Source organism: Poecile atricapillus, chromosome 14 (genome assembly GCF_030490865.1).
Source record: "Poecile atricapillus isolate bPoeAtr1 chromosome 14, bPoeAtr1.hap1, whole genome shotgun sequence".
Classification (NCBI taxonomy): Eukaryota; Metazoa; Chordata; class Aves; order Passeriformes; family Paridae; genus Poecile; species Poecile atricapillus.
In genome coordinates this window covers 3559597-3585819 of record NC_081262.1, presented here as the reverse complement: position 1 = coordinate 3585819, position 26223 = coordinate 3559597, and the positions used below count along the sequence as shown (strand labels likewise).

At 56.5% G+C, this 26223-nt stretch overlaps 3 protein-coding genes across 6 annotated transcripts in view; all 3 read left to right on the top strand.

Annotated features, from left to right (window-relative positions):
• The first annotated feature begins 71 nt into the window (after positions 1-71).
• MRPL28 (mitochondrial ribosomal protein L28) lies at positions 72-2992 on the top strand. Its single transcript, XM_058849385.1, has 5 exons — positions 72-427; positions 534-686; positions 1395-1529; positions 2091-2177; positions 2588-2992. Exons 1-5 carry the CDS (start codon positions 140-142, stop codon positions 2669-2671), a joined length of 747 nt encoding a protein of 248 aa, XP_058705368.1. The 5' UTR covers positions 72-139; the 3' UTR covers positions 2672-2992.
• An 8961-nt stretch (positions 2993-11953) lies between these two features.
• LOC131584375 (uncharacterized) lies at positions 11954-23710 on the top strand. The gene is made up of 2 exons (XM_058849425.1): positions 11954-12550; positions 23321-23710. Exons 1-2 carry the CDS (start codon positions 11954-11956, stop codon positions 23708-23710), a joined length of 987 nt encoding a protein of 328 aa, XP_058705408.1.
• AXIN1 (axin 1) overlaps positions 12541-26223 on the top strand; it is an 82198-nt gene continuing 68515 nt past the window's right edge. Inside the window, exons 1-2 of one of the 4 annotated variants that reach the window (XM_058849422.1) lie at positions 12541-13341; positions 18239-18365. The gene's annotated coding sequence lies outside the window, so the exon portion shown is untranslated. Of the gene's footprint in view, positions 13342-18238; positions 18366-24167; positions 24328-24964; positions 25110-26223 lie in introns of those variants that run through there. The other 3 variants (XM_058849424.1, XM_058849421.1, XM_058849423.1) reach the window with 3 other exon arrangements.

Genomic DNA, 26223 nt, shown 5'->3' with positions numbered 1-26223 from the left:
CCACCGTCGTGCTCCGTCGGCGCCAGCCAATGAGCGGCGGCTCCGGCCCCGTTGGCGGCCGCGCGGGGCGGAAGTGGTGGCGGGGCCCGGACCGGGCCGGACCGGGGGACGCGGGGCCGGGGGACGCGGGGCCGGGGCGATGCCGCTGCACCGCTTCCCGCCGCGCCTCTGGGCCGCCATGCGGATGCGGGAGGGCATCTGCGCCCGGCTGCCGCAGCACTACCTGGCCTCGCTGCAGGACGACACGCCGCCCACCCCCGTGCACTGGGAGCCGCACGGCCTGCGCTACCGGCGGAACCCGCGCACCGGGGAGCGGGAGCGCGTGCAGGACGTGCCGGTGCCCGTGTACTTCCCGCCCGCCGCCGACGAGGGGCTCTGGGGCGGCGAGGGATGGATCCGCGGCTTCCGCTACGCGCAGAACGACAAGGTGAGCGCCGCGGCCTTCCCCGAGCCCGGGCCGGTGGCGGCGGGGCCCGGGGGCTGCGGCCGCCGCCTCCCCCCGGGGCAGCCCCTGACGGCCGCGCCGTGCCCAGCTCTCCACCAGGCTGCCCAAGACGTGGAAGCCGCAGCTGTTCAAGCGGCAGTTCTACAGTGAGATCCTGGACGCCACGCTGACCATCACCGTCACCATGCGCACGCTCGACCTCATCGACGCCGCCTTCGGCTTCGACTTCTACATCCTGAAGGTACCGCACCCGCCGGGGCCCCGGCCAGGCGCGGCTGAGACCACGCTGCCCTCACCCTGGGCTGGCGGGCAGGGAGCCCCAGAATTCTGGCACAGAAAATTCCAAGTTGGAACAGACCCACAGGGATCATCCAGTCCCACCCCTGGCCCTGCACAGGCACCAAACAACCCCACCCTGGGCCTGAGCAGTGTCCAGACACTCCTGGAGCTCTGGCAGCCTCGGGGCTGTGCCCATTCCCTGGGCAGTGCCAGCACCTCTGGGGGAAGAACCTTTCCCTGATCTCCAGCCTGAGCCTGCCCTGGCCCAGCTCCAGCCGTTCCCTGCTCCTGTCCCTGTCCCAGAGACCGGAGCTGCCCCTCGGGAGGAGCTGCAGCCCCTGCTGAGCTCTGCCCTCAGTCTCCTTCTCCAGCTGAACAACTGCTGCTGTTAATGTCTGAGCACGGGTCTAATGCTCCAGCCTTTAATACCCCTTGATATTGAAACTCAGACCTGTCTCCAGAACAAATCCAACAGATCTTTCCCCTTCCAGAACAAATCCAACAGATCTTTCCCCTTCCAGAACAAATCCAATAGATAGTTCCCCTTTCACAACAAGTGTTTTGAGAGCCTCTGCTGTGTGTGGATAAGCTGTCAGTGTGCTGGGAGACTCCTGTGTTCCCTGGCTGCTGGTCCCTTGGTGCAGCCTAACTCCAGGCTCCCTTTCTGCAGACTCCCAGAGTTGACTTGTGCTCCAAGCTGGGGATGGATTTGAAGCGGACGATGCTGCTGCGCCTGGCCCGGCGGGATCCCAAGCTGCATCCCGATGATCCAGCCAGGAGAGAGGCCATCTATGACAAGTACAAGGTGGGTTCCTGGCCTGCAGTCCCTGTCCTGCTGTTCACTGCTTGGATGGTCACCTGTCACTGGTGTTGGTGCTCTTGTGCTGAGGGACAAGAAAATATAAATATCATCTCTGCAGGTTCCTAATTTTTGTACTCATCATTTAGGGACACAAAAAGCAATATTTTTGCTGTGATTGAGGTCAGTGAGAGTCTGCAGTAAAAAACAGTAAGAATTTGTTCCTGGAGGGAGGAGCCCAGAGTGCCCATGTTCAGTTTTGTGCAGCTGGTGGTGGTTGCCAGCATGGAAACAAAACCAGCACCCAGAGTCCACGGAGTTGTGCTGAGAAACAGCCCCAGAACTGCATAAAAGAATTGCAGGAGCAGACACAGCTGTCCAGAGAGCAGGACCCCTGCTAAAAAGAGAGGAGAAGGGTACCTTGGTTGTTAGAAAAGAGGGAACAGGGCTCTAAGATTTGCCCATAGAAATGTTTCCAGTGGATCACATTTGTGTCCTGGGCATAGAGAGGATTTGCATCTTGGCCACCTGCAAAGACTGTGCTACCTTCTCCTTCTTTTATCACAGGAATTTGTGATCCCAGAAGAGGAAGCTGAATGGGTTGGCTTGAGTTTGGAAGAAGCTATAGAAAAACAGAGGCTCCTGGAAAAACAGGTGAGTTCCTGAGGCAGTGCTCAGCACTGAGGTGTTGTGGCTGCACGTTCACCTTCGTCATGGGGTGTGTTCACCCACGTGCTCCAGTACACACTGGTGGCAGGCAATGTGAGGAGGGGAGGGAAGGAAAGGAAAGGATCCTTGGGAGCTACTGATGATTCTCATCTGCTCTCAGAACTGGGGGAGCTGCTGAATGCCCCACACAGGTTCCTGCCCTCTCTGAGGGAGGGTTACAGAGCTGAGCAGCAGCTGTGGCACAACAGGTTGCCTTGTTCAGCCCCGGAATAAAAACCCAGTCACATCTTCCTGTGGTTTCAGCTGCCAGCAGTCCCTGGGCTCCCCACTGCACTTCTCCTTGCTGCTGCTCAGGCTCACTCTTTTCATGTGGTTTATCCTCTGCTTTGTTGCAGGATCCTGTCCCCCTCTTCAAGGTGTATGCTGAAGAGCTTGTCAGCCAGCTGAAAGAACAGCAACAGGCAGTGCAGAAGCAGTAGAAGGAGAGAAACCTTGGGAACAAAATCCCTGCTGCAGACAAAGCACTGGGGTTCAGGGGCCCTGCTGCCTGAACCACACTGGTGGGGAAGGGGCCACATGAAAACCATGCTCCTGAAGTGTCATGACAGCCTAAATTCAGTGAGGACCTGTTCCTGTGGGCTGAGGAAAGAGTTTCTCTGCTGTGGCTCTGAGAGTCCTTGTCAGACTGACTCACTGTGGATCTCCTGCCTGTGCAAGCAGTTGGCTGCTGTTGAGAGCCCCCCTGTGATAGGAAATACACATTTTGGTATTAATAGCAGTAAACTTCTCTCTGATACTTATCTTGTGAGTGTGTTGTTACCAGGGACTGTGAGACACAACTTAGATCAAACCCCAGCTTCATCCAGCCCCTGAAGTGTGACCCCCAAATCCCTCATCAGGTGGGGCTGAGCTCCCCAGCACAGCTCATCACCCCCTGGGTTACAGCCCTGTTTCTTGTCTGTTGGTAAAAATGGAGTTGAGTTGGCTGTTGATGCTGCCATAATTACAGGCTGATGAACAGCACTGGGAGTCCCTGGTGTTGTCTGGAAGCTTTGTGGTGGCACAGTGAGTTTCTGGGTGGATCAAAATCAGCCTCTGCCCTTTCCCCTCAGCTCTGAGGTGAGGGACAAGCACAGAGCCTGCAGGCTGAACCTTGTGTGGGTAATCTCTCTGGATCATTCTTTGCCCCTGGAAGAGACACTGCCTTACCCCTGTCCTGGGCTTCCCCCTCTCTGGCACATCAGGGCTAGTGCCCTGCCTTGGTTTGTGAGCCACAGGACTGATGAGAGAGAAACTGGGCTTGTAGAACAGGATGTGGCTCAACCCCTCTGCACTGGAATGGAGAAGGACCACGGGGGAGTGGAGATTGCCAGTGCCCTGAAGGTTTGGGGAGAAGTGGTGCAGAAGCAGATGCTGGGTGAGCACAGAGGCTCGGCAGGGCCGTGCTGGGGGTTGGGTGAGGGAGGTGGTAGAGTTGAGTGGGATCTAAACAGCAGCATTTCGTGAAAACCAGACTTCTCTGCTGCTCTTTAGGACAGAGAAGGGGCTGGAGTCCTCGCAAGGGGTGTTTGAGCCTGCAGAGGAGCCTGGCACAGGCTGGTGGGGCTGGCTGACAGGGCTGTGCTGCTCTTGCAGGGGCACAGGGGGAACAGGCTGGGTGGCAGAAGCTGGGACGTTTCCAGCCTGCCTGTGTGTTCCATCCCCAGCAAGTCCAGGTTCTCAAGAGCAAACTGGCACAGAAGGTCATATTTGCCTAATTAATGATCGTGCAGCTAGGCCAGCACAATGACATTTGGTTATCTTCTCTCTCTGCTGCAACTGAGCTGAGTGGGAAGCTGCTGCCCAGCTCCTCGGGGACCCTGACACTCTGCCCTCGTTAGAGATAATTAGCTGGGACAAGCTCCTTGTTTGACAGCTCTGCTCATCATTAGGGCCAGCGCAGCTCATGCATTTTAATGCAGCTCCCAGCAAAGCTTCAGCCCCTGGCTCTGTCCTGGCCCCCCTGCACAGCTCTGGAACGTGCCCGGCCTCCTGCCCGGCCTCCCGAGCCCGGCCGGCGCCTGCCTGGATCCTGCCCAGCCCTGCAGGGGTCCCCGGGTGCCTCAGAGCTCCTCGGGAGCTGCTGGAAGTGGCTGAGGGGACAATGAGCAGCTGCTGCTCTGTCCCAGGGCCGGGGGGTTTTGGTTCTGTGGAGCTGAGGCTCTGCTTGGGTGTCCTCCCACGGCTGGAACCGCCCAGCCTGGACCCTGACTGCTCTCCAGAACTGCTCATTGGGCATCTGCAGGATCTGGGAGGGCTTGGTGGGTGACAAGGGGCAGCAGGAGCTTTTGGGGGAGAGCTCCGGTCCTGCTGGGGGTGAGGGTTCTAAGAGGGGCACTGCATGAGCACAGCTGAAACTGCAGGAGGTTCTCTGGGGGAATCTATTGGGATGTGGTGAATCCTGACTTTCTGTCATCCTGCCTTTGCAGATGACCCTTCCCCTTGCTCCTTTCCTTACACCCCTGTTGGATGTGGCCCAGAGATGTACTCTCATGGATTACTCTGCTGCCTTGAGGGAAGCTGCAAACTGGGCTGAGGTGCTGCAGCCTCAGGGGAAGCAGAGTTGGAGCACACAGCGCTGCTGGGCACAGCAGCAAACGTCTCGAGGTGGGGAGGGAGCCCCTGTGCAGCATTTGGGGTACTTTGGGCTACAAACCCCCCAGCCAGGTTACCTTGAGGAGGTGGAGGAACACCTCAGGGCCCAGTGTTAGACCTGTCCTGCTTTTACAGCGCTGGCTGCAGCTGGAGATTTTGGTGAAGTTTGAGGGATGGTTTTTCCCTGTTTAGATGGGCTCAGTCTGGAAGGTAATGGTTCCTTTGCTGCCCTGACAGGGGGGATCAGAGGAACTGTAGTTTGCTGTGACAATGTGTTCCCAAAAAGCCACAGATGCCACAAACCCAAGTGTGCAAGTAGGGTGCTGTCAGCTTGAAGATGCAAATCCCGCCCTGGCCGGGGGAAGAGCCTGGCTGCCAAGCACAGCTCAGACCCCAGCACTGCCTCAGGCTTCTCAAAGGTCCCCAGCCTCCTGCTGCTGGCCCAGAGCCAGGCACAGGCACGTGGAGCGTCCAGAGGATCCAACACCAGGCTGGCAGCTGGCAAGGAGGATGTGACAGTCCCCAACAAACTGCCAGAGATCCCTCCCAGGGTCACCTTGGATCTGGCAGCATTAGAGCAGGCTGGGATTGCAGTGCTTGGAAAGGGGAATGGTGAAAAATCATCAAGACAGCAGTGAAAGGATGATGAATGAGAGGCTGGGAGAGGCAGGTGTGCTGTATAAACCATCAGCACTGGGAACTGAGATGGTCAATCCAGGACTGAGGGATTCCTGTTTAATTCATTCCTCAGGTACCACAAACATGCCACTCTCTTTAATAGTCCCAGCAAGCCACAAATAATGAAACTGCCCCTTGGAACATGAAATTTGGGCTTGTGTTCCAGTTGTGGAGGAACAACTGGTAGGGAATCATCCCCAAACCCAACACTGCAAGTAATAAAGCAGAGAAAAAGGTTAACTGGGGAAAGCATCCAAGCAGGAAAGGCCTTGGGGGGGCGGCTGGACTAATCCTGCTCTCTGGGACTTGGTTCTGAATTCTGGTGTTTGCTGGTGTCTTGGAGCAATGTTTGAATTTTGCCTGTCTCACTTGTTATTCCCAGCAAGTCAGTCACTGATCCAAAAACCAGCTTGAGATTCTTGTCTGCTCCCCAACAAACATTTTCTTACCTGTTTACCTTCATGAATTAAACAGATTTTCCTTGTAAATTCCCAACAAGCCCCTTTGTATTCAAACAAAAGGGATATTTGGGGAGCAATAGCAAAAGCAGCATATCCTTTCCTGCTGGTCTCATAGGTAAACCTGCCTTTCCCTCCTGGCTTGGGGGCTCTTGGTTTGGAATCTGTTGTTGTGGCTTTTAGGAATGCTGTGAATCAGCCCAAGCTTGGTGTCAGCACAGACCAAAATGTAGCCTGAAAGTCCCATTTATCCCCATCCCAGCCCACCATCCCCCACCCTATGGCATTAACCAAGGAGACATGAGATTTAGAAACTCACTTGGACAATTTTGGCAAACTTTTCAAGTATCACTGCAGTGTTTGTTTGCAGATCCACAGGACTCAATTCCTTCCAGACAGCTGGTCTGGGATGCTCAGGCTGCTGTATGTGCCATGCTCACCCCCACAGCTTTGCTCTCTCCCTGGAATTTGCCCTGGGGATGAGCAAATGGCAGCAAATATCCTGGTGGCTCTGCCCATGAGTGACAAATCATTCTGGATTTTGGGAATCAAGATGGAGCCGAGCTCAATGCAGAGGGAAGGACAGGAGACCATGGGTGGTGATGGGGGAAACACTGGTTGGACTTGAGAAAAAACTTCCACAGGAGGGTGGTGCAGTCCTGGGACAGGGTCTGGAGAGGGGAGGTTTTCAGAAGGTCGGGGTGAGGCCCTGAGTGACCCACTGGAGCCTTGCAGCCAGCCCTGCTCAGAGCAGGAGCCTGGGCTGAGACCTCCAGAGGTCCTCCCAAGCTCGCTGTTCTGTGCTGCAGCTTCTGTGCTGCAGTTCCTCCCTGCAAAGCAGCCAGAGAGGAGGGGGTGAGCCGTGGTCTGAGGAAGAGCAGCTCCCAGGTGCTGGCTGGAGGGGAAGGGCAGGAGGGGAGGGAGTCCAGCAGCTCTGTTCCCTCCCTCTCCTGTGGCTGTAAGGACAGCCACCCTCTGGCCTGAGCTCCTCCTGCAGCCACGTGCTGTTCCCTCTCTTCTCCCACCCATCCAAGGAGCTGTCTCCTGTGCCAAACCATCACCTCCAGGATAGGTGCTGCAGGCAGAGGTGGCAGGATGGAGTCATTGGCCACGTGCTGGATCACCCAGAGCCCAGTGAAGTGGAGCAGCAAACACCCTGGCTCTGTGTGAGCATCCCTGGGGCTGTCAGCCTCGGGTGCTGGCTGGCTGTGGGTGGCAGAAGGCCCTGGTGGCTCTCCAAGAGTGACCGCTGGCTTTTCCAGCCCTGCTGGTTCCTGACACACTGCTGGTCCTGGCCAGCTGCCCCAGCCCTGGAGGGGATGAGGTGGGACATGGCATGGCAGAGCCGGTGGCCTGATGGTGGCAGGGCCCTGGGGGGACTGTGGGGTGAGACCAGTCTGCAGCCAGGCAGGGTCAGATTGAGCCTGAGTGAGAGGTGGAGAGGGACACGGGGGCTTAGTTGTTACAGTAACGAGTCATAAGAAAGAAAAAAAAATAAAATAAAAACCCTAATGAAACCTACATATGCAAATGAGTTGCCAAAAGCTCCCTGCCGTGTTCCTGCAGCTGTGGGCTGAGCTGGACTGGGGACACTGGACGTGGGGAGATGGACACACAGAACAGGGGCAGGCAGGTGGAGTTCCTGCATTCCCCTCTCCTGCCACACGCTGTGGGCTCAGGTCGGGCTCCTTGGCTGCAGGAGGAAGAGCTGAGAGGAGTGGCCTTGCCAGCTCCAGACTGGCCACAGAGCCCTTTGCCTGGCTGGACTCTGCTGCTCTGTGCATCCATTGCACACATTTTCCAGGCAGCCATTGCCATGGTAACATGGAAATGGTGCTGGTTCAGGCCAGCCAGAGCACTCAAACACAGAAAATGGCATTTCTGAGATGGGAGCAGGGCTCTGCTCACAGGGCCTCTGGGTACCCAGGGATGTGGCTGCTCTGACAAGATCCTTGTGCCCTGGTGCCCCCAGGGATGTGTTCCCCAAGCAGAGGTGAAATGAGGTGGAGGGAGCAAACAGCATGGAACATGCTAGGGGGAAGCGGATTTCTCTGGCAGTGCTCCAGGCATGGATGGGACCAGGATTTTTGTGCTTCAGCCAGGTATTTATTCCCATGGAACCTACTCACACATTCCAAGGCATTTCAATTTCCTTGAAAGCCCTTTAAATTCTTTAACAGACACCTCCTGAATGTGTCGTGAGACTCAAATGGACTTTGCCAGATGAGTCTCACCTGCCCAGCTGGATGTGAGGTGTCTCTGCTCCCACAGCCCAGGACTGTGCTCATTCTATTCCTTAGGATGCTGTCTCTTGACTTTTGAGGCTGGTCAAGGACCTGAGCTTGGTTAAATCCTTCCCCCTAAAAGGAAATAATAAAAATTCATGTATGGAATTGGAAGGTTTCAAGGGGTGGAAAGTCTTTACTCTTAATTTTAAGTTGTCTTGCTCCAGCTCTGGGAATGGAGCCTTGCCATGCTCTGCTCCCAGTGCAGGACTTTGCCACACGTGAGATTTTCTCCTGTTTATCCTCACACACTTTATCCTCTTGGTCTATTGAGCTTCAAGTCTTGCTGCAAGGCTTTTCCTCTAGAAGTCATTTGCTGTGGCTTTTTCTTTTCACAGCAGTTCTCTACTACTGTTTTCAAGTGTGGAACCTGTGTTCCAGCACCAAAACTGGAGGGAAATCTTGGATGCAGGCACTAGGCTAGTGGATTTCCACTTGGCCAGGTGGTCCTGGGATGTGCAGAGCTGAAAGTACAAATCCCTCATACCCAGACCCACTTGTCCTGCTGAGCTCCCTTCTTTTAATTCTGTGTCACCTTTTATTGTTTGGGGTTTTTTTCCCTGTCTTCTGCATGATATGCTGAAGAACAAGGTGAAGTAAGGCCTTTGTAGGGCTCTGGGAAAGATACTTTGTTGGAGGAGCTTGTGGAGCCGCTCTCTGCAGTGGGGAGCAAGGTAGTGGCTCCTCTGTGGCAGGAGAGGGTGGAAGACCCTGGGAAGGGAGGTGGCAGGGTGTGTGTGGCTGAAGCCGTGATGGCGTGTGGCTAAAAGTGCTGGCTCAGAGCCGGGAGTTTCCATGGGAACCGCTGGAGGATGCTCGGAGGGCAGCGCGGGCTCCGCGCAGGTGGGAGCTCCCCTGGCTGGGGCCCTGCAGGTACCCGGGAGGTACCAACTCGTCCTCAGAGCCAAGGGAGCGATCCCCCCTGAGTCAAACCCCAGAGCACTTCACAGAGATGCTGCCTTTGACAGACAGAGAAAGCACGAGCAGCAGAACAGCCCCAGGCAGGAGCAGAGCGCGGCAGGAGCCGGATCAGTCCCTGAGCTGTGCCAAGAGTCCCATCCCTGAGTCCCAAACCTGGCCCCCGTGCCCAGCAGAGCCCGGAGCAGCCAGCTCCCAGCCCAGGGCACAACTGGGGCTGGGACACCGTCCTTAGTGTGGCTGCATGGTGTGCACTCACTGCACTGGGGGATGCAGTGCCCGCTGCATCAGGGCTGGAATGTTTGAGCTGAGCCTTCCCAGCCATCCTGAACCGGCTGCTGCTGAGCGTGGATGGGGAGAGCCCACCCTTGGTGCCTCCCTTTGCTTGCCCTGGCCCCAGGTGGGCTCTTTGCCCAGCACTGGGAGCAGCAGTGTCTGCAGCAGCTGCTCCAGGCACCTGCCAGCCCCTTCTCCTCCCCTTCTCTGGAAGCCTTTGGTGACCACATTGTCCCCAGCCCTTTGCACACCCATGGGAGCTTTATTGTGGGCATCATTCATTGCTGCTGCTCCCAGGGGACAGCCTTCCCTTTACAATCACCCTAGTTTCTCAGGTGGAGGGTATTTACTCTGGTGGCCACAAATCCCATTTCCAGGAGTGTTTCTGCCGACACACTCGTACTGCTGTTGGGGTCAGTGACTTCCCCTTTCCAGGCCCTAATAAAGAAAATTTATTATCACATCTGCCAGGCTCCAGACAACTCTTTCTGGCAGTGGGTAGGTAGGATCTGTCTGGGGATCAGCTGGTTCACCCCCAGCTCCTTCAGAAGCCCTGGACACACCTGCTGCTCCATGGCTCCTTTCTGCTCTCTTCTCAGCTGGGTTTGTGTTGACATCTGTGGTCACCTTTGTCTCCTCTCTGCTGCCCAGGGTGGGAACCCCCCAGTTCTCCCAACACAATAATGAGCTTGGGCAGTCTCCTAGTGCTCCTCCTGCAGCTGCCCTGAAGGACTCTCTGGATTGCTTTGAGAAGGAAATGGGAAGATGACCTTGGCTTCCTTTCCCGAAAACCCAGCTGTTCATCTCATGCCTTTTTTTCATGTCCATTTTTTCCAGATCTCTTCAGCCTTTAGATTCTCCCTAAGACCCCTTTCCCCCCCATTTTCCCGGAACTGCTGTTTGGTGCCAGTAATGACCCAAGGGAACAAAAGCACATTGAAGGTCCAGTGTTCCAGCAGGGCTGGGCTGGGCTGTTTGCTGCTCTCTTGCTGCCACATCCATCCCTGGACCACGAGGATGGAGCCAGGACCACATTCCCACCTGCAGGACCTACTCAGCCATGAACATGTCCACATCACAGGACTGATATCCATCCCTGAGCTCTGTCCATCATCGTTAACACCCTCCAGACGAGTGGGAGGCTCTGGACCTGGCTCGGAGCAGCTCAGCAGGAAGGTAGGAAGCATCCTGGGCTCCAGGGATGAGCATGGCCAGAGGTACCACTTCCCCATTCCAGCCAGCACCACGAAGCCAGGAAAAGGGATGGCTGATCCAGGCAGTGCCAGTTCCCTGGTAGAAAACCCCAGTGCTGTGAACAGGAATCACAAATGGCAGCAGTGGGGAAGGAGGGAAGAGGTCACAGAGCACGGTTTGGCCCCATCCTGGCTCCTGGGATGAACCAGTGTGGAATCCCCATGGGAAACAGAAGAAATGGCTGGTAGGGCATCATGTGTCTGCACCCAGCGCCGCTCCTGGAGGATGAGGATGATGAAGGTTGATGGCGATGAGCCGTGATGGCGCGGGAAAGCTTTGGCATTGTGCAGCGGGAGCGATGGGAAAGGCTGGCCAAGGGAGGCACCGCTTTCTGCAACAGCCTTCAAAGAGTTTCCTTAAGTGTTGCTGCTCTTCAGGGCTTCCTCCTCCAAGAAAAAAAAAAAAGTAGGGAAAAAAGGAGATGAGGAAGAGCAATCTCTGGGTGCGGGATGAAAGCGGCCTGTCTTGACTATTTACCCAGCAATTATAAGTAAATCGGTGGTGCCTAACGGGGCCGGTTGCCATAGTGACGATGGGATGGAAGGACCAGCATTTGGTCCTGGCTGCAGCCAATCAGGCTGGGAAGCCCAAGCTGCAATATAAAGTAAAGATTCCCATCTTCCAGCCACGCACTTGCCAAGAAAGGGAAATAGGTTCAAGAGTCTGGGGAAAAAAAGTGCTGCGGCCGGCAGCGAGCAGGGCGGCTGCTCCCGTCATGGCGGACTGCGAATGCCCGGGCAGGTGAGAATCCCAACTCTCCCCATCTCCCGCTTATTGTTCTCCGCGCCGCGGTCCCTCCGCCGCCCCACCCCACCCACGCCACCGCCCCGACCCCCGAGCCCCGGCACCCACAATGAAACCCCCCTTCGGGTGGGAGACAAAGAGAAGCGGGTGGAGAAATGCTCCACCATTCTCCCCAAATTGCCATCGTAGGCCTTTCAAATCAAATTTCGCAAAGCAGCTTCATCAAAGGCCCCCGGCTGAGAGGCACGAGCCCCATATTCCTGCCCCCCCGGCAGGTCTGGGGTGGTGCGGTGATCCCATACAAAGTCGGCACCGCTCCAGAAGTGTCTTTGCAAAAAAAAAAAAAAAAAAAATGAAAGAAAGAAAAAAGAGGGGAAAAAAAAAGGGAGGGGGATATGGAGATAAAAACGCAAGCGAGAAAGAACGGCGCCTAAATTGCTCATCGTCTCCCCATCTCATTACTGGCGACTTCTGAGGACGGATATTTCCAAAGGCTGCAATGAAAGACTCGTGAATGGAGCCCCCCCGGATGAGATCAAAGCCCGAGGCTGGGACGCCAGGGTGTGCCGGAGGAGGGGGCGAGGGCCAGCAGCGCCGCAGGATGCTGGGGGGAGCCTTCCTCCCCTGCTGCCGCTGCCCTCCATGTTTCCCGGTGTCGCTGCCGCCGCTGCCTGACCCATCTTGCAATGGAGACCAGGGACAGTGGCCAGATCCCAACGGCTGGAACCGAGACGAGCAAACTCCGTTGGCTCACAGTTCGGCAACTCTCCCAAAATTCATGGTTAATAAAGGAGCTTATTCTGTCCGGGACCTCTCCAGACACCTCGAATTGCAGATGAGCGAGTGGCTTCCCCACCGCTGGAGCCCTCTCCTTGGGTCTCTTCTCTCCTCACACCGCGGCATCGCCAGCCTGGTGAGCCACCAGCAGAAGGGCCGAGGACAAAGGCAGGAGGACAGAAGTTGTGCCACTTTCCCTTCCCGCCACCTCCCTTCAAACACGGGCTGCTTTCTTCTGCTCAGCGATAAATTTGGCTCCGGGCGGCGTTCCCACCACCGGCACCACCGGCAGCCGGGCGCCCCATCAGCGGCACGGAGAGCAAACTCACAGATGGTAAAATAAGAGAGTCGTGTAGGGTTCAAAGAGACCTTCTATGTCAATTGTTATATTATTAGGTAAACTCCAAGAAGAAAATCTTTTAATCCACTGTGGCTAATCCAGTCCACTTTTGTTGGCCAGGACATATTCAGCATCAACAAAAGGCTCTGGCCGACGGACACTGGCATACATAATGTATTGATAACTGCGGGAGCCGGCTCGGCGGCAGAAAGAGCCACTGCTCAGGCCAGCAGCGGGGGCCAGCAGGAGGATTTGCCCGACTTTTATCAGTTTTATTTTCATTTCAAAGAACGCGGCTGATATTTGTACTGCGCTGCTTACCAGGGGAGCACAAAGAGGGCAGGGATGTTCCCAGCTCCGGCCAGCCCTGAAACCTCACCGGGATCCTGCCAGGACCTCAGTGGGACTCTCACCCCTCACTGCCTCCCCAGGACAGTGGTGGCACAGAGGGCTGCAAGGCCAGGTTGGTTCCGGGCCTGGTTTTGGGGTGGTGGTTCCCATGGGGAGTTGGCAGCCATGGGGTGGCTCCCCTTAAATTAGCCATGCCCTGGGATTTACCGTGGGATGGTGCTGCCACCCTGGGATGGGGGAATCACCTTCCTCTAAGGACATGGGATACAAGTGATGTGGGAATAGAAGTGTCCACACTGTGAAGAGCCGGCACTGCTGGGGAGGAGAAGTGGAGATCGCTCCTGGACTCACCTTGTCTCCCAACACGGCACAGCAGAGAGCAGAGCCGAGGAACCTGGAAAGGAAATAGAACCAGCAGCAGCAGCGAAGGGCAGGTGGGACATGAGTGGGGACCACGTGGCCACAGCCCGGCTGATGTTGGTGTTCGGGCAGGAGGAGGTGGGAGCCGGTGGGAAGGAGCTGAGAGGGGTTGAGGTGGCAGCTGTGGATGCTGGCGGTGAGCAGGGCACACCAGCCACCCGCCCCCTCCAGGCACTGGGTATGGCCTGTCCTGAGCAATGGGCTCCTCTGGGGCAGTTCTGGGTGAGGGTCCACACCTGGTCCACAGCAGGGCATGGATGGCCAGGCTGGGTCCAAAGTGATTGCAAACAGCTGTGAACTACATGGCTGGACAGGCAGTGGTGGCCAGGGGATGAGGATGGGGCTGAGCCAGCAGGGAACTCTGCACAGTGAGGAACTGGGGTGTCCCGTGGATGTAACCTCACTCAGGAGCCCTCGGCCCTCCCAGGATGCCATTGAGTCCAAATGTCCTTATTCCTGCTGCGGGTAGCTCAGTGCCCTCCGAGGCCAGTGGCTCATGTGCAGCCACGAGGATCTTCAGTGAGGACATGGAGAGGAAACAGCAGTGGAGAAACCAAAAGGACTCACTTCAAAGAGCCCAGAGGGCTTGCCTAGGGTTTTGTCCTCATGACAAGGGACAGCAGAGGAGTCCCTCTCCTGATGCTGGGGGGCTCACTGCACCCCCGGGTGCTCTCTGAGGTGGGCACAGGCATTCATTACAAGGCACTGACAGGCACAAGTGACCCAAGGAGGAAAGAGCCTCATGTGGATTTGTTTGTTTACTGCAAGCCCCAGGTCAAGCTGTTCTGCTCTTGCTGCACTCACAGATACTGGGAATCCTCCAGAGCTACAGTCCCTGTCCAGTGGGGTTAAAATGGCCAATGCCAGTAGCTTCTGCAGGGAATGGATGCACACAAACTCTGATTAAGCTGTGAGTCACCAGCCCTGGACAGTCCATCCCGAGATCCACCAAGGGATCCAAGGGACAGGAGTCAGAAATGTAGATGCCACCCTGAAGCTCTCTGGAAGACTGAAGCGCAGCAGGGGCTCACTGAGCCTCGTTGCCCAACCCAGACAGTGGCTCTGATCATCACCAAGGCATTCCTAAAACTCCCAGCTGCTCCACATGGTCCATCCAGGTCTGCCCAGCATAGAAGCTGCCAGGCCACACTGACACATGAGAAGCACAAACCACCTGGGAGACAGAGGATGAGAGTTCAGTCTGAATCATCCATTTCCATCAGGCAGAATTTTCATGGCAGGGGTCTCTGAGCAGCTATTGAATGCAAGACTAAGATAAATAGGCTGAGCTAAAGATGTTCAGCTTTGGAGACCTGAACACATCCCTCTGTTGCGAAGAGGGAGACATGGACCTCCTGGGCAGACACCTCTGCTCCATGTCCCACTGCAGGCCAAAGCTCAGGTGGGCTGGGATGACTTCTGGCCTTGACTGGTGTCTCATGGGACATTGCCCACAAGGTGGTCACCCAAGACCATGGGCACTCACCTCACAGCCCTGGGAGAGTCACAGAAGTGAGGGAAGAGGAACCAAAGTCCACGTCAAGCTCCTCTGTGACACGTGTTCTCCATGGCATGGCCTTGGCATGCTGGGGAAGATGCTGCCAATAGGAAGACTCGAAGTCCAAGGTCTGGACATTATTTGGAGTTGTACATCTGCTTCCAGATGTGTTTTCTTCTGCTTTGAGCCGCTGTAACTGTAAGGAATCAGGATGAAATAAGATACAATGTTGGATTTGCTCACATTTGCCAGCCATGGGTTCTCTGGAGGCTGGTCACTGTGTCCGTGGAAGGAGTTCTGACAGGAGCTGCAGTGGTAAGAGAGTGCCCAGCAGGACAATCAAAGTGGGAATCCATTCTCTGGGAGAGCACCAGGAGAGCCCTGAGGTGAGATGGCCAAGGCTGCAGAGTCTGGCTGCTGTCAGCTCCACTGTGGGCAAGAGGAGCTGCACAGACTGAGGGACACAGCACGAGCACAAAGGGAGGGAGATGGCTGGACATGAGACACTTGGACACGACATGGTTGGACACCAGATGATGTCTCCAGCCCTGCAGAGCAAGAGAGTGGCAGGAGTCTCCATGTCCTGATGGGGACAGGGGACAAAGGGCTAGGAAGCAGCTTCCATGAAAGACAGCCCAAGGCTTGGCTTCTGGAGAAGATGGGGCACTCAAAGCTGCCTGGCCTGACACATCTCCAAGGAGCGGTTCTTGTAATCTCTTCCCCAGGGAAGTGGGATGCCATGGGATGCTCATCATCACAATTCCATGACTCCCCCTGCTCTCAGACATTCTGTCCTGGAGAGGACTTGGCTCTGATGTGGCTCACCTGCCTGGCACAGGAAGGGGAGATTTTAGGAGAGAGGCAGCAAGGCAGAGAGTTGCCAAGTGGTGAGCATGGGTGACAGGCCTAGAGGTGCTGGCAGAAGGAGAAGGGAATCCCATGGCTGACATCCAGTGCCGGTTTGCCTTCGCTGTGGAGCAAGTCTTGGATCCCTCCAAATACAGAGACATCCCAATTCTCTGATATTTATCCTACAGTAAATGATTTTGTGAGCAATTTTTTCAGTTTTCTTTTCAGGAAAAGACCAACACTTCCCATATCTGTTCACCTCATGCTGGAAAGGCTTGAGACGAGTCAATGCCAAGATGATTTCCTGGGCTGGGCTTGTGCCAGGGCAGATAAAGCAGCAGAAGAGTCTGGAGACTCTCCCCTAAGTGTGTGGATAAATGGCACCCCCAGCTCATCAGGCAGGACTGTTCCCTGCAGGAGGAAGCAGGTCAGCCCCAGGCACTACTGGGCTGTGTCCAGCATTTTGGCTGGTCAGGACCTCAGCTGGTGCCCATCAGTGCTGAGCTTTTCCTGGCACTGTCCCACTCACAGGAACTCTCCAGAGAAACCTCCAGTGATCCTCGGGCAGGTCACTGGGGGTGGAGCTCCTGCCTGTGCTGAGCCCTGGCCACCTTCACTGGGTGCTGGGGACACACCAGTGTGGGGGTCCTGTCCCCCAGCTCAGGCAGGAGGGGTGGCCCTTGCTGCAGATGGTTGCTCTGAGGAAGGGCCACCTCAGAGGGAAGATGGCCAGGGAGGGCAACCCCACCTGCAGCTGGGGATTTTGAAGGTGCTGCTGGGAAGCAGGAGGCTGGAAAGGGGGATGGAGGCTGGAGTCTCCATGTGGATAGACAGAGATCCCAGAGGGTCTGTGGCTATCCTACCAGAGAGCTGAAAGAGCAGAGGTCCCCACAAGTGTCCTGCCAGGACTGGGGTCCCCCAGCTGGGGCTGGCCAGTCCCCCTGGCCTGGAATACACCTGGTCCTGCAGCACACACAGCGTGGTGTGCCACAGAAGGGCCCAGCGAGGGTCTGGCTGTCACCTCCTGCCAGCACAGCTGTCCTGCCTGACACGGGCAGCCACCAGGAGCCCGCTGCTGGCAATTAGCTGCCAGTGGCAATTAGATTCTGGCTGCTGGGCTGCCTGGGCACCCGGAGCCAACACTCCCCAGGGTGTGGCATCACTCACAGAAGCGTTTGTGGCAACTGATGCCTTGCCTGAGGAGCTCAAGGCTGAGAAAACCATTCTGCAGGAAAATTGAGGGGCAGAAATGCTGAAGGGCTTCCCTCAGCAGTGCCCAATGGTCACTGGGTCACAGGGACCCTTTGCCCAGGGCTGGCTGGGGTTTGGACCTCAGCAAAGCAGCCACAACCTCAGCTGCTGTTGTCACTTGATGGGCTCAGAGCTCTCCTGGTGAAGGGCAACAGTGAGTTGGGACCTAAACTGTACCTGTCAGATACAGTGCAGAGGTAAAATTATTTCTAGAGTTTGCCCTGGATGTATGAGTGTTTCTGAGATGTCCTCACAAGCCTCTCTACACCCAGCAAAGCCAACCATAAATCCGTGGGCCACTAGGTGGACTCACAACAAACTAAAATTGCGGGGCAGAGAGCTCCCTGACCGTCTGCCTCATCTCTGGGGAGAGCCTCGTCAAAGCAGAGGCACCGTCAGCGGGAGTCGTCCCAGGAGAGAACAGAGAAACAACAACGTGTGTCCAACTGGCCACTGCCTGGTCACCTGAGATGGAAAACTAGCCAAAATGTAGTCACAAAAATTTTGCCAGCTCCCTGGGAGAGCTGACCCTCCAGGAGGAGTGAGGCAGGAGTGTGGGGAGCAGCTCTCTGAGCTGCCCTGCTGATGGAGATCGTATCCAAAGGGTCACACTGGAAATCTTCGCTGCAGGACACACAGAGACACCACCAAGCACTCAGGTGGCTCTTGCCAGCCGAGCTGGTGATCACAGCTAAGCCAGAAGATCTTTCCCAGCATTACAAAACAGGTCTGTGAGAGCAGAGCAGCCACTATTTCTGCACTGACCAGCCTTCCCCCACCTTCCAGCAGCACAGTTCAGTCACTGATGGCTGCATAAAGGAAATCCAGGAAAGTGATTCTTTCCTGGCAGAATCAAGCAGGTTGAATTATCACAGGCTGCTCTGGGATAACCCTGCTGCAGGAGCCAGCTGTTTCCATGCAGCTGTTCCTCGTGTTCTCATCCCATCCTGCCGTGGGGACACTGGAGCAGAGGGTGAGCAATGGCCTGGGCAGGTGGGTGGGCCCTGGCTCTGCAGTGGGGCTTGGGAACCAGGGACAGGGCTGTCCCCTGGCACTGCTGCTCCCTTCTGCCTCAGCTCTGTAACCCTCTGCGACCATTTCAGCAGGGACAACCACTCCAGGGGCCCCGTGCTCAAGACATCTCCCTCTCACAGAGAGGCAAGATGTGAAGTGTGTCCTTCAGGACCATGGGAACAGGTTCCACTCCTGTGAGTGGGGTGCACAGGGTGTCCCTGCCTGGCCCAGCTCCCCTGGAAACATCTCCTGCATAGGTGGCCCCAGCAGGGACGAGCTGACATCTCTTCTCTCTGCAGAGCGGCACTTCTGGGATGCACGTGGACGGCATCCCACCCCTGGCACCCCAAGAGGAGCAGCGAGCCTGGTGTTCTGGAGCATGGAGAGGCAGGAGTGCAGGGCACAGGCCCGGGCTGGACCCCAAAGGTGGGTGCAGGAAGGTGTGTGGGGTGTTCCTGGGGGGTGCTCACCTTCACTGGCTGGGGATGAAGAGCACTGGCCATTGGTGGTGCTGGCTGAGCTCCTGTGCCAGTGCTTTTGCTAGAGAAGGTTGATCAAAACCAGGAGAGCTGTAGGGATGTGGCAGGGATCTGTCAGAGTCTTGGATGTGGCAGGATCTCAGATCTAGCAGGGGTCCATGAGGGTCTCTTTGGTCTGCCAGACATGGGAACCTTTCCCCAAAAGCAGCAGAGGCCAGGTGGGGAGGGCTGGGGGACCCACGAAGGGCCTGGCACCCCTATCAGTTCATACACTTCTATGCCACAGCCCTGAGCTGGGACAGGAGCACAGGGCTTATCTGGGGTGGGACAGGAGTGAGAAGAAAAGCCCATGTGAACGAACTGGGCTTTGCCCAGCCAGGGCAGAGGAACATTAGCTGATATGGTCACTGGCTGTTACTGGGGTTATGAATGTGCAAACCAAGCAGAGGAGAGTGGCCATGAGCTGCTGTGACTCTCCCTGGGCTGGTTGGAAAGGAGGAGAAGGAGTACAGGGAAAGCTTTGACCAAAACTTCAGTCCTGAGCCCAAAACATGAGGCTAGAGGTGGCTGACAGCCAGAATGGAGCTGGAGTGATCTGAGGGCTGATGGTAGCGAGGTCACAGAAGTGTGGGAAGACAAATAAAAGTCCATGTCAAGCTCCTCTGTGAGCAGGGTGCTGGTTAAGCAGCGCATCTAGAGCAGCCTCCCAAGGCACAGGATGGTCTTGTCCATGATCTTTTTTGTGGGAACATCAGGTTTGGGGGCTCTGTAATCCAGTGGGAAGGGCAAAGCAGAGCTGGGGGAAAGAGGCTGATGCCAGGACAGGCACAAAGGGAAACACCTGGAGATGAAGGCAGAGCAAAGCCCTAGGAGAACAGGCCAGGGTGCTGGGACACTGCAGGGGCTCAGGGTTATGTACTGGGGCTTCCATCTGCCATTTGGTATCTGCACCACCATGGGAAAACACTGGCAGCTGCAAAACCCAGTTCAGACATCTGCCTTAGCTGGTCCAGGCCCTCCTTCCCCTACCTTCCTGGAAGAAAGACACCCTGGCTACAGTTCTTGTTATTCTTGATGTGAGCAGTAAAGCTTTTGTCCCATCTACCCACTCCAGGCCTGTACCCCAGCATAAACAGGGGATTTGAAAGCAAGCACCCATGTGGGAACAGGAGTGAACAGGGAAACTGGGATGATTTTCTGGAGGGGAAGAATCTGCCCAGAGCAGCCAGGCCCTGCAGCCTTCCCACTGTCTCAAACAGGCTCCATCATGGGCTTTATGAAAGAGTGGGATCTGAGTGAAAAGTCATAAACGTGGTGTCCAAACAGTGCTTCATCCTTTTTACCCAGCATTAGAAGCAATGTGTTTGTTTCCTTGGGCTGGGGAATCCAAAGGAGGCACACCCAGGCTGCCTGTGGGACCTGCACCTGCAGCTCCATGCTTTGGCAGGCTGACATGGCCAGGGTGGGCAGATACCTTCAGGCCCTGCAAGAAGGGATGCTGTGGTGGTTCAATCTGCATCACTCACTCCCACTCTTGCCCCCAGCCCTGGAACAGCTGTCTGTGGGCATCCTCACTGCCCACACTGAGATCTGCTCCATCCATCCCTCCCAGTGAGGGAGGTGCTCTCATCCTACCCCCAGCCCCTATCCACGGCCACTTCTCTGCTTTGTTCTCCTACCAGCCCTACCCTGTGGTTCTGCTTGCTCATCCCCTCCGTGCCACTGGGCTGCTGGTGCTTCATCCCAGCCGGGCTCTTTGGGATGCTCTGGGTTCCTGGTGCCACAACACCAATATTTTTATCTTGGATGCTAATACATTTGCTTCCTCCTCTTCTGTAAGCACCATCTTGCCAGTGGCCCAAGAGAGAGCTGTCAGCCCCTTCTTGCACCCCAGGACATTATTTTCTTGGCAGCATTTTTTTCTTTAAATCATTCTTTTCTTTGGCCATCATTGATCATGTAGTTAAACCCCAGGTCCTGCCTGCACACTGAGGGTGCTGCAGGCCCGAGGTGGGAGCAGCACATCCCTGTGAGCGCCCTTTGTCTCTGACAGTGATCAGTGTAGGACCTCATATTTCAGAGTATTTCTACTTATCCCCTAGTTCCAAAAAGGGTTTCGAATAAAACCACCGTGTTTCGGCATCGCTTATGACCTTGCAGGAGCCTTTTAAATGGCAGCCAAAGGTTGAACAGCACCATCTAGTGCGCTGCCTCCCGAATCCGCCTGCGCCGGAGGGATGCCGGCTCCCACCCAGGCACATCCCTGCCTCTGGAAGGGAGCGCTGCATGCTGACAGCCCACCAGCCATCACCCCTCACACCGCGTGCTCTGCGGCAGTCAGGGAGTCGCTACAAAGAGGAGAATTCATTTGGGAGGACTCTAGTCAGTGCTGAAGCTGATCCAAGCTGTTTCAGGCTCTGCAGATGGGTTGCTGGAGAGTTTGTGGGTCCCAAGCTACCTTGGCGGGAGCAGAAGGTGCTACAGAACACATCCCTTTGCAAGGAGGCTCTGGAATTTCACTGCACCACTGCTACCTGCATGCAGCACAGACTCTTCAGAACAAAGGCTGAGAGCAGTTCCTTTTCTCCAGTCTTTGCTTTTTGTTTCTTCCAGGCAGAAAGGAATGTGTGCATTGGGAGCTGGGAAGTGTCCAGCACCCCAGGTTCACACGGGGCCAGCCTCAGTGGCAGGGTGACCCCAGGAGTGCACCAAAAAAACACCACTGCCATCTCGGTGGTGGCAGTTCTGGTGTAAGGGTGATATTTGAAGTAAAAGGCAGAGCTTCACAATCTGATGAAGAAGGGAAAATAACCAGGTTTGGTTCATTGGCCTCAAATACCTTGCAGTCTGATTCCTCCAGCACACAGGCAGGAATGCTCAGTGTGGTTTAGCACCTGTTTGATGCCCTCAGATAAATCTGGGAGTGATTTTGGCCCTTGGTAGAGTGCAGGGATAAGTGTTTGTCATGAGCCACCTGAGGGGTAGAAGACAGGGAAGGGGCTCCAGGGGGAGCTCACGGCTCTCTCAGCCCCAAGCAGCCCTGCTAGAGGACCAGAAAATAATGAGACACCATGAGGGCTTGGCATCGACCTGTGAGAATTTGCTTCTTCTGGCCTGGAAAGGGGCAGCTGCCTGGCTGCCTTTTGCTCTCCCTGGGAGCATGCACAGAGTGATCCTGCCCTGCTGGAAGGGACATGCTGGCCTGTCTGGAGGCCCCTGCCTCTCTGTGCGCCTGGGGGTGGGATGGGGGCTGCTCCTCACTCTGGGCTGTGTCCCCTGAGCTAAGCGAATGTGCCAGCAGGAGCTGGTGGGAGCAAGATGAGCCTCCAGCACTTCTCCCAGCTCCCCAGGTCCAGTCCAACCCAAGGAGGTCAGGGAAGGATGGCAGCATGAGGGAGGGCACATAAAGCCCCAGCACTTCAACCACCTGCATCCTGCTGCACCCAAAGTCACCACCTCGGGCTCTCCCTTGCCACGGAGAAATCTTGCTGTGGCTTCTCAAACAAACTCAGTTCAAGCCGTGAATCTTGCTGTGCCTTTTTTCTGGGAGATGACAAGCTCTCTAACACCTGATCATCTCTCACCCATGAAGTGGCTGCAGTGCTTTAATGGAGGCATCTCTGGGGCTCCTTTAAACTTGCTGGGGAGGCTGTGGGCCTCAGCTCCCCCCCTGCAAAGCAGGGCTCACTTTTAACTCTCCTCCACCCTCTCCCAATTCCTCAGCATCCTTTCCAAAACACAGATGCTGGAACCCTTGTGCTGTAGCACCCAGCCCCGTCCCAGCTGGACATCCCCTGTGGGGACCCTGCTGCTCCCACATTTATCCTTCCTGCCTCCTAAACTCCCCCTGATCTGTCCTTGCCAGATGCCGGGTTTCCAGCAGAAGGGCCCTGTGTTCAGTGGACAGACCCTTTCACAGCTGCTCGCATTCAAGCACGTTTTATTTGCCAGGGACTCGGCTTGTGAAGTTTTCTACAGCTGTCTTGACCTCATCCATGTCTCCTGCCCCTCTCATTTCCCTCGCCCCGGCGTTTTTCTCAGCAGGGCTTTTTAATCTATTTCTAGACCATTGATGGAAATACTGAATAGCACTGGGCTTCCCATCCAAGCCTGGACACCCACTGAGCGCACTCCCATTCTGCAGGGATTCCCCATTGATGGCTGTCGGTTTGCCAGCTCCCAGCCCCTTTAAGGTGTCCCTCTTGATGTTGTATTGTGCTAATTTTTAATCAGAATAGTATATGGATTAAGTCACATGCCTGAACAGAGCCCAGGTCTATTATTTCTATGCCATAACCTTTATCAGCCAAACTTGTAATCTCTTCAAAGGATGACATCAGAGTTTGACAAGAGCTATTTTCTGGAAACTAGGCTGATTGCATTAATTATATTCCCATCCTTTAATTCTTTACCAGCTGAATCCCACATCAGCTTTTCTATTATTACGCCTGAGATCAGTATTGCACTGCTATGTGTAAATCAGCTCCGAGCATCGTTCACATGGGAGAGCGCAAGGACCTACATCATCCTGGCATACTCTGTGGTGGGGTGGGATCAGGAGTGTCACTACCCAGAGTGGATGTTTGGAAGTTTCACAAAGCTGGAAAAAAATTTTGCATTTCCAAAAGTGTTCCCTAAATGCATTGAGGCAGGCAACTGTGGTAGTGTAGTCGCATAAGAAAGAGGAAACAGTCCCTATTGGAAATCATTCTGAGCTATTTCTGATTTCCAGAGGATTGTCTAGTGGCTTGTTTGCATGTTCAGCTTTTGGGACGGTATCTAGGGTCTGCTTGGCTCGGAGTCTATCACTGCTTTCCAGGGAAGATGCATGCTTTTCCACTTCCCTGTTACACTGCTGTCATTTGACCTCTGCATCTGGCAATTCACTTCTTCTCCCTTCAGCGTCCCCCATCACTGCAGCCTCAGAGCGGAGGCACCCTGCTCCCCACAACCAAACATTCCCGATTTGGGGACTCTCCACGTGCTGTGACCCATTCCAGTCCATGCAGTGCCACCTCTCGGACAGTCCCTGATTTCTCCCCGCCGCGGTTGCTCAGAGAGGCAGATGACACACTGCAGGTTCCAAACCAGCTCTGGTTGTTGGTGGAGGCTGGTGGACCGGTGCCCCCACATCCCCAGGCCCATGGTGCGTGGTCCAAACTGGACAAAACTCAGGTGTGTCATGGTGTTCAACACGGACAGACACGCGGAGGCTGGTGGCGTTTGAGGGTTGATGCCTTTCCTGGGCAGAGCCCTTCGGTGAGACCCTGGAGGTCTCTGAAGTTTCTCTAGGCCCGTCTCTGCCCGGGATGCTCACGGGCTCCCCTCATGCAGGCCGGATGAAGCCCCGGAGCCACTCAGCCCTTGAGGTGCCCACCCAGCCGGGGCTCTGCGGGAAGCCCCTCAGCCATGTGCCGGAGCTGTCCGGGAAGCCCAGCCCGTACACTTGGCGATGTGCTGCGGCTCCCGGGGCTCGAGGCCTCCCCGAGCCGAGACCTCCGTGCTCCCCCGGGCCGGCCCTGCAGCGGGTGCGGGGCCTGCAGCCGCCCCGGGCCCCGCGGGCCGCCGCACCGCCTCCCCGGGCCGGGCCGGGCCGGGCCCGCTCCGCCCCGCTCCGGCCGCTGGTCCCGCAGTACCGGCCGGGGGCGCGGGGGGCGCGGCTGAGCCGCCGTGCCGGGCTGGGAGGCAGCGGCGCAGGCGGAGCGGAGCGGAGCGGGGCTCGGCTCGCTGCTGCTGCTGCTGCTGCTGCTCCTCTCGCTCCCCGCCGCCGCCACCCGCCTGCGGCCGCGGCCATGGGCGTCCCGGGCCGCCCGCTTTGTGCCGCCGCCGCCCCTCCGGGCCGCCGCCGCCGCTGAGCCGCATGGGCCGGGCCCCGCGCCGCCCCGGGCCGCCGCCGCCGCTCCGCGCGGGTGAGTGAGGCGGCCCCGGCCCAGGCCCTGCGCCGAGGCCGCGCCGAGGCCGCCGCGGGCGGGAGCGCGGGGCCGCGCCGGGGCCGCCGAGCCGGGCTAGGCCGCCCCGGGCGCGGGGGAAGGCCGGGCGGCCGGGAGGGTGAGCGGGGCCGGGGGCGGCGGCGGGGGGGCGGCGCGGGCCGGGTCCCGCGAAGTTGCCCGGGGGACGGCGGGGGCCCCGCGCGGCGCCCTGTCAGCGGCGGGGCCGCCCCGGAGCCCACCCGGCCCCGCGCCTCCCGCGGGCCGGCCGCGGGTCCCCTCCGCAGCCGGCCGGGCGGTTCGGCCGGGCGCCTCGCGTGTCCTCCGGGAGGCTCCCCGGGGCTGCCCCGGCCGGGGCGAGGAGCCAGCGCCGCCCCGCCGCAACAATGCCCGGCGTGGCTGTGGGGCTGCGGTGCCGCTGCCCCGGGGGTCCCCTTCACCCGGTCGGGGGTCACCGGGGACCCGCACCGCAAACGAGAGGGCGAGTCCTGCGCTCGTTTCCAGAAGCGGGGTGAAAACCACCCCGAACTGCCCCGTGGTGCCAAAGTGCCGCGGTGCCAGGGCAGGGGCTGCGTGCCGGGGGCTCGGGCCGGGTGTGAGCGCGGCGCTGGCTCCAGCCGAGCTCCTCAAGGGGCCCAGCCATCCTCGCTGGCCGCTCCTGGGCTCGCTGGGTTATTTCACGATGGACAGGTGGGCTGTAAGGACAGGCACGGCATCGGCGGCGGTTCTTGGTTTAGCCAGGATCAGGAAATGGGGGGAAAATGGTAAAGCATCCCGAAGATGTTCGTTACTGTGGGGTTTGCTTTGAGAGGGAGGGCGAGCTAGAATGCGTCTTTCTTGGTGTGTTTTTACATGCAATTGAGTTAATCCAGTGGAAGGAGTAATTTGTGAGGCTGCTGGTGCTCTGCAGTACTTGGGGCTTAGAGGCTGAGGCTGTTCTGTAACACAAGGCTTTTGCTACTCGCTTTAAATGATGAGGTTAATTTGAGCCGCAGAAGTAGCAACCCAGGGATTGCCCTTTTCTTCCTTCCCTGCCTTCCCCATACCTTCCATCCTCCATATTGACTCGTTGTTTTTCTTTAAAAACATCGTACTTGATCAGGTTTCCTTGTCAAGGTGGTTTTCTCATCTTCCTTTGATGACCTGAAATTTTCCCAGGCTCGTAGCATGCAATTTTGTTAGCATAAATGAACCTTTTCTCAACGGCTTGCCTACAAAAAGCAGTGCTAGAACTGAGCTCCTGTACTAACATGCCCATTTGAAGCAAGAATGCAGTCCAGATGCCCAAAATATTAGGGTCAACGATGCATCTGGATTCCCCTAGAGCTAGATGAGGCGACGCGGTGTATTTCTGAAACGCAGAGATTTGTGAGGAATGTGGCGCTGGTATGTCACTTGAGCGTACGAAAGCCACCTGTGTTTGATTAAGGTGCAGCCCCGCTTTCAGGACTAACTGGATGTTCTTTAAAAATAATTTTCACAAGCCTTAAATTCCTGTTTAATGATAAGAATTTCCTAGATCCATAGGCAGATAAAAACGTGTTGCCTTAGTATGATCTGGTATATGTCCTGTCCAGGTAGGCAGTGCAGAGGATGGCATGTGTCCCGTGGTACCCGAGTATGGATCTCTTGGATGTGGGCTGCCATGTGCCAGGGTCATGTATAAACCACCGATGTTGGGAAATTGGCTGATGTTTTAGCATAGTGTCAGCTGTATCAGTGATGCCAAATTCTGGATGTAAAGTTTTGGGATATCCTGTAACTGTCATTTTTAGCCTCTGCCTGGTTTGAGCTCGATTCTGTGCTCCCAGAAGTTACCAAGCCATTCATTATGCTGAAAAAGGTGTTAGTACAGTAAAGATACAGAGCATAACCACT

What these genes read in the sequence shown, in the direction of transcription:
- LOC131584375 (XM_058849425.1), top strand. Translation starts at nt 11,954, where the DNA reads ATGGAGCCCCCCCGGATGAGATCAAAGCCCGAGGCTGGGACGCCAGGG. An exon ending in GGAGAGCAAACTCACAGATG is followed by an intron (nt 12,551 to 23,320) that starts GTAAAATAAGAG and finishes TTCTCCCTTCAG; the next exon opens with CGTCCCCCATCACTGCAGCC.
- MRPL28 (XM_058849385.1), top strand. Translation starts at nt 140, where the DNA reads ATGCCGCTGCACCGCTTCCCGCCGCGCCTCTGGGCCGCCATGCGGATG. An exon ending in GCTACGCGCAGAACGACAAG is followed by an intron (nt 428 to 533) that starts GTGAGCGCCGCG and finishes CGCCGTGCCCAG; the next exon opens with CTCTCCACCAGGCTGCCCAA. An exon ending in TCGACTTCTACATCCTGAAG is followed by an intron (nt 687 to 1,394) that starts GTACCGCACCCG and finishes CCCTTTCTGCAG; the next exon opens with ACTCCCAGAGTTGACTTGTG.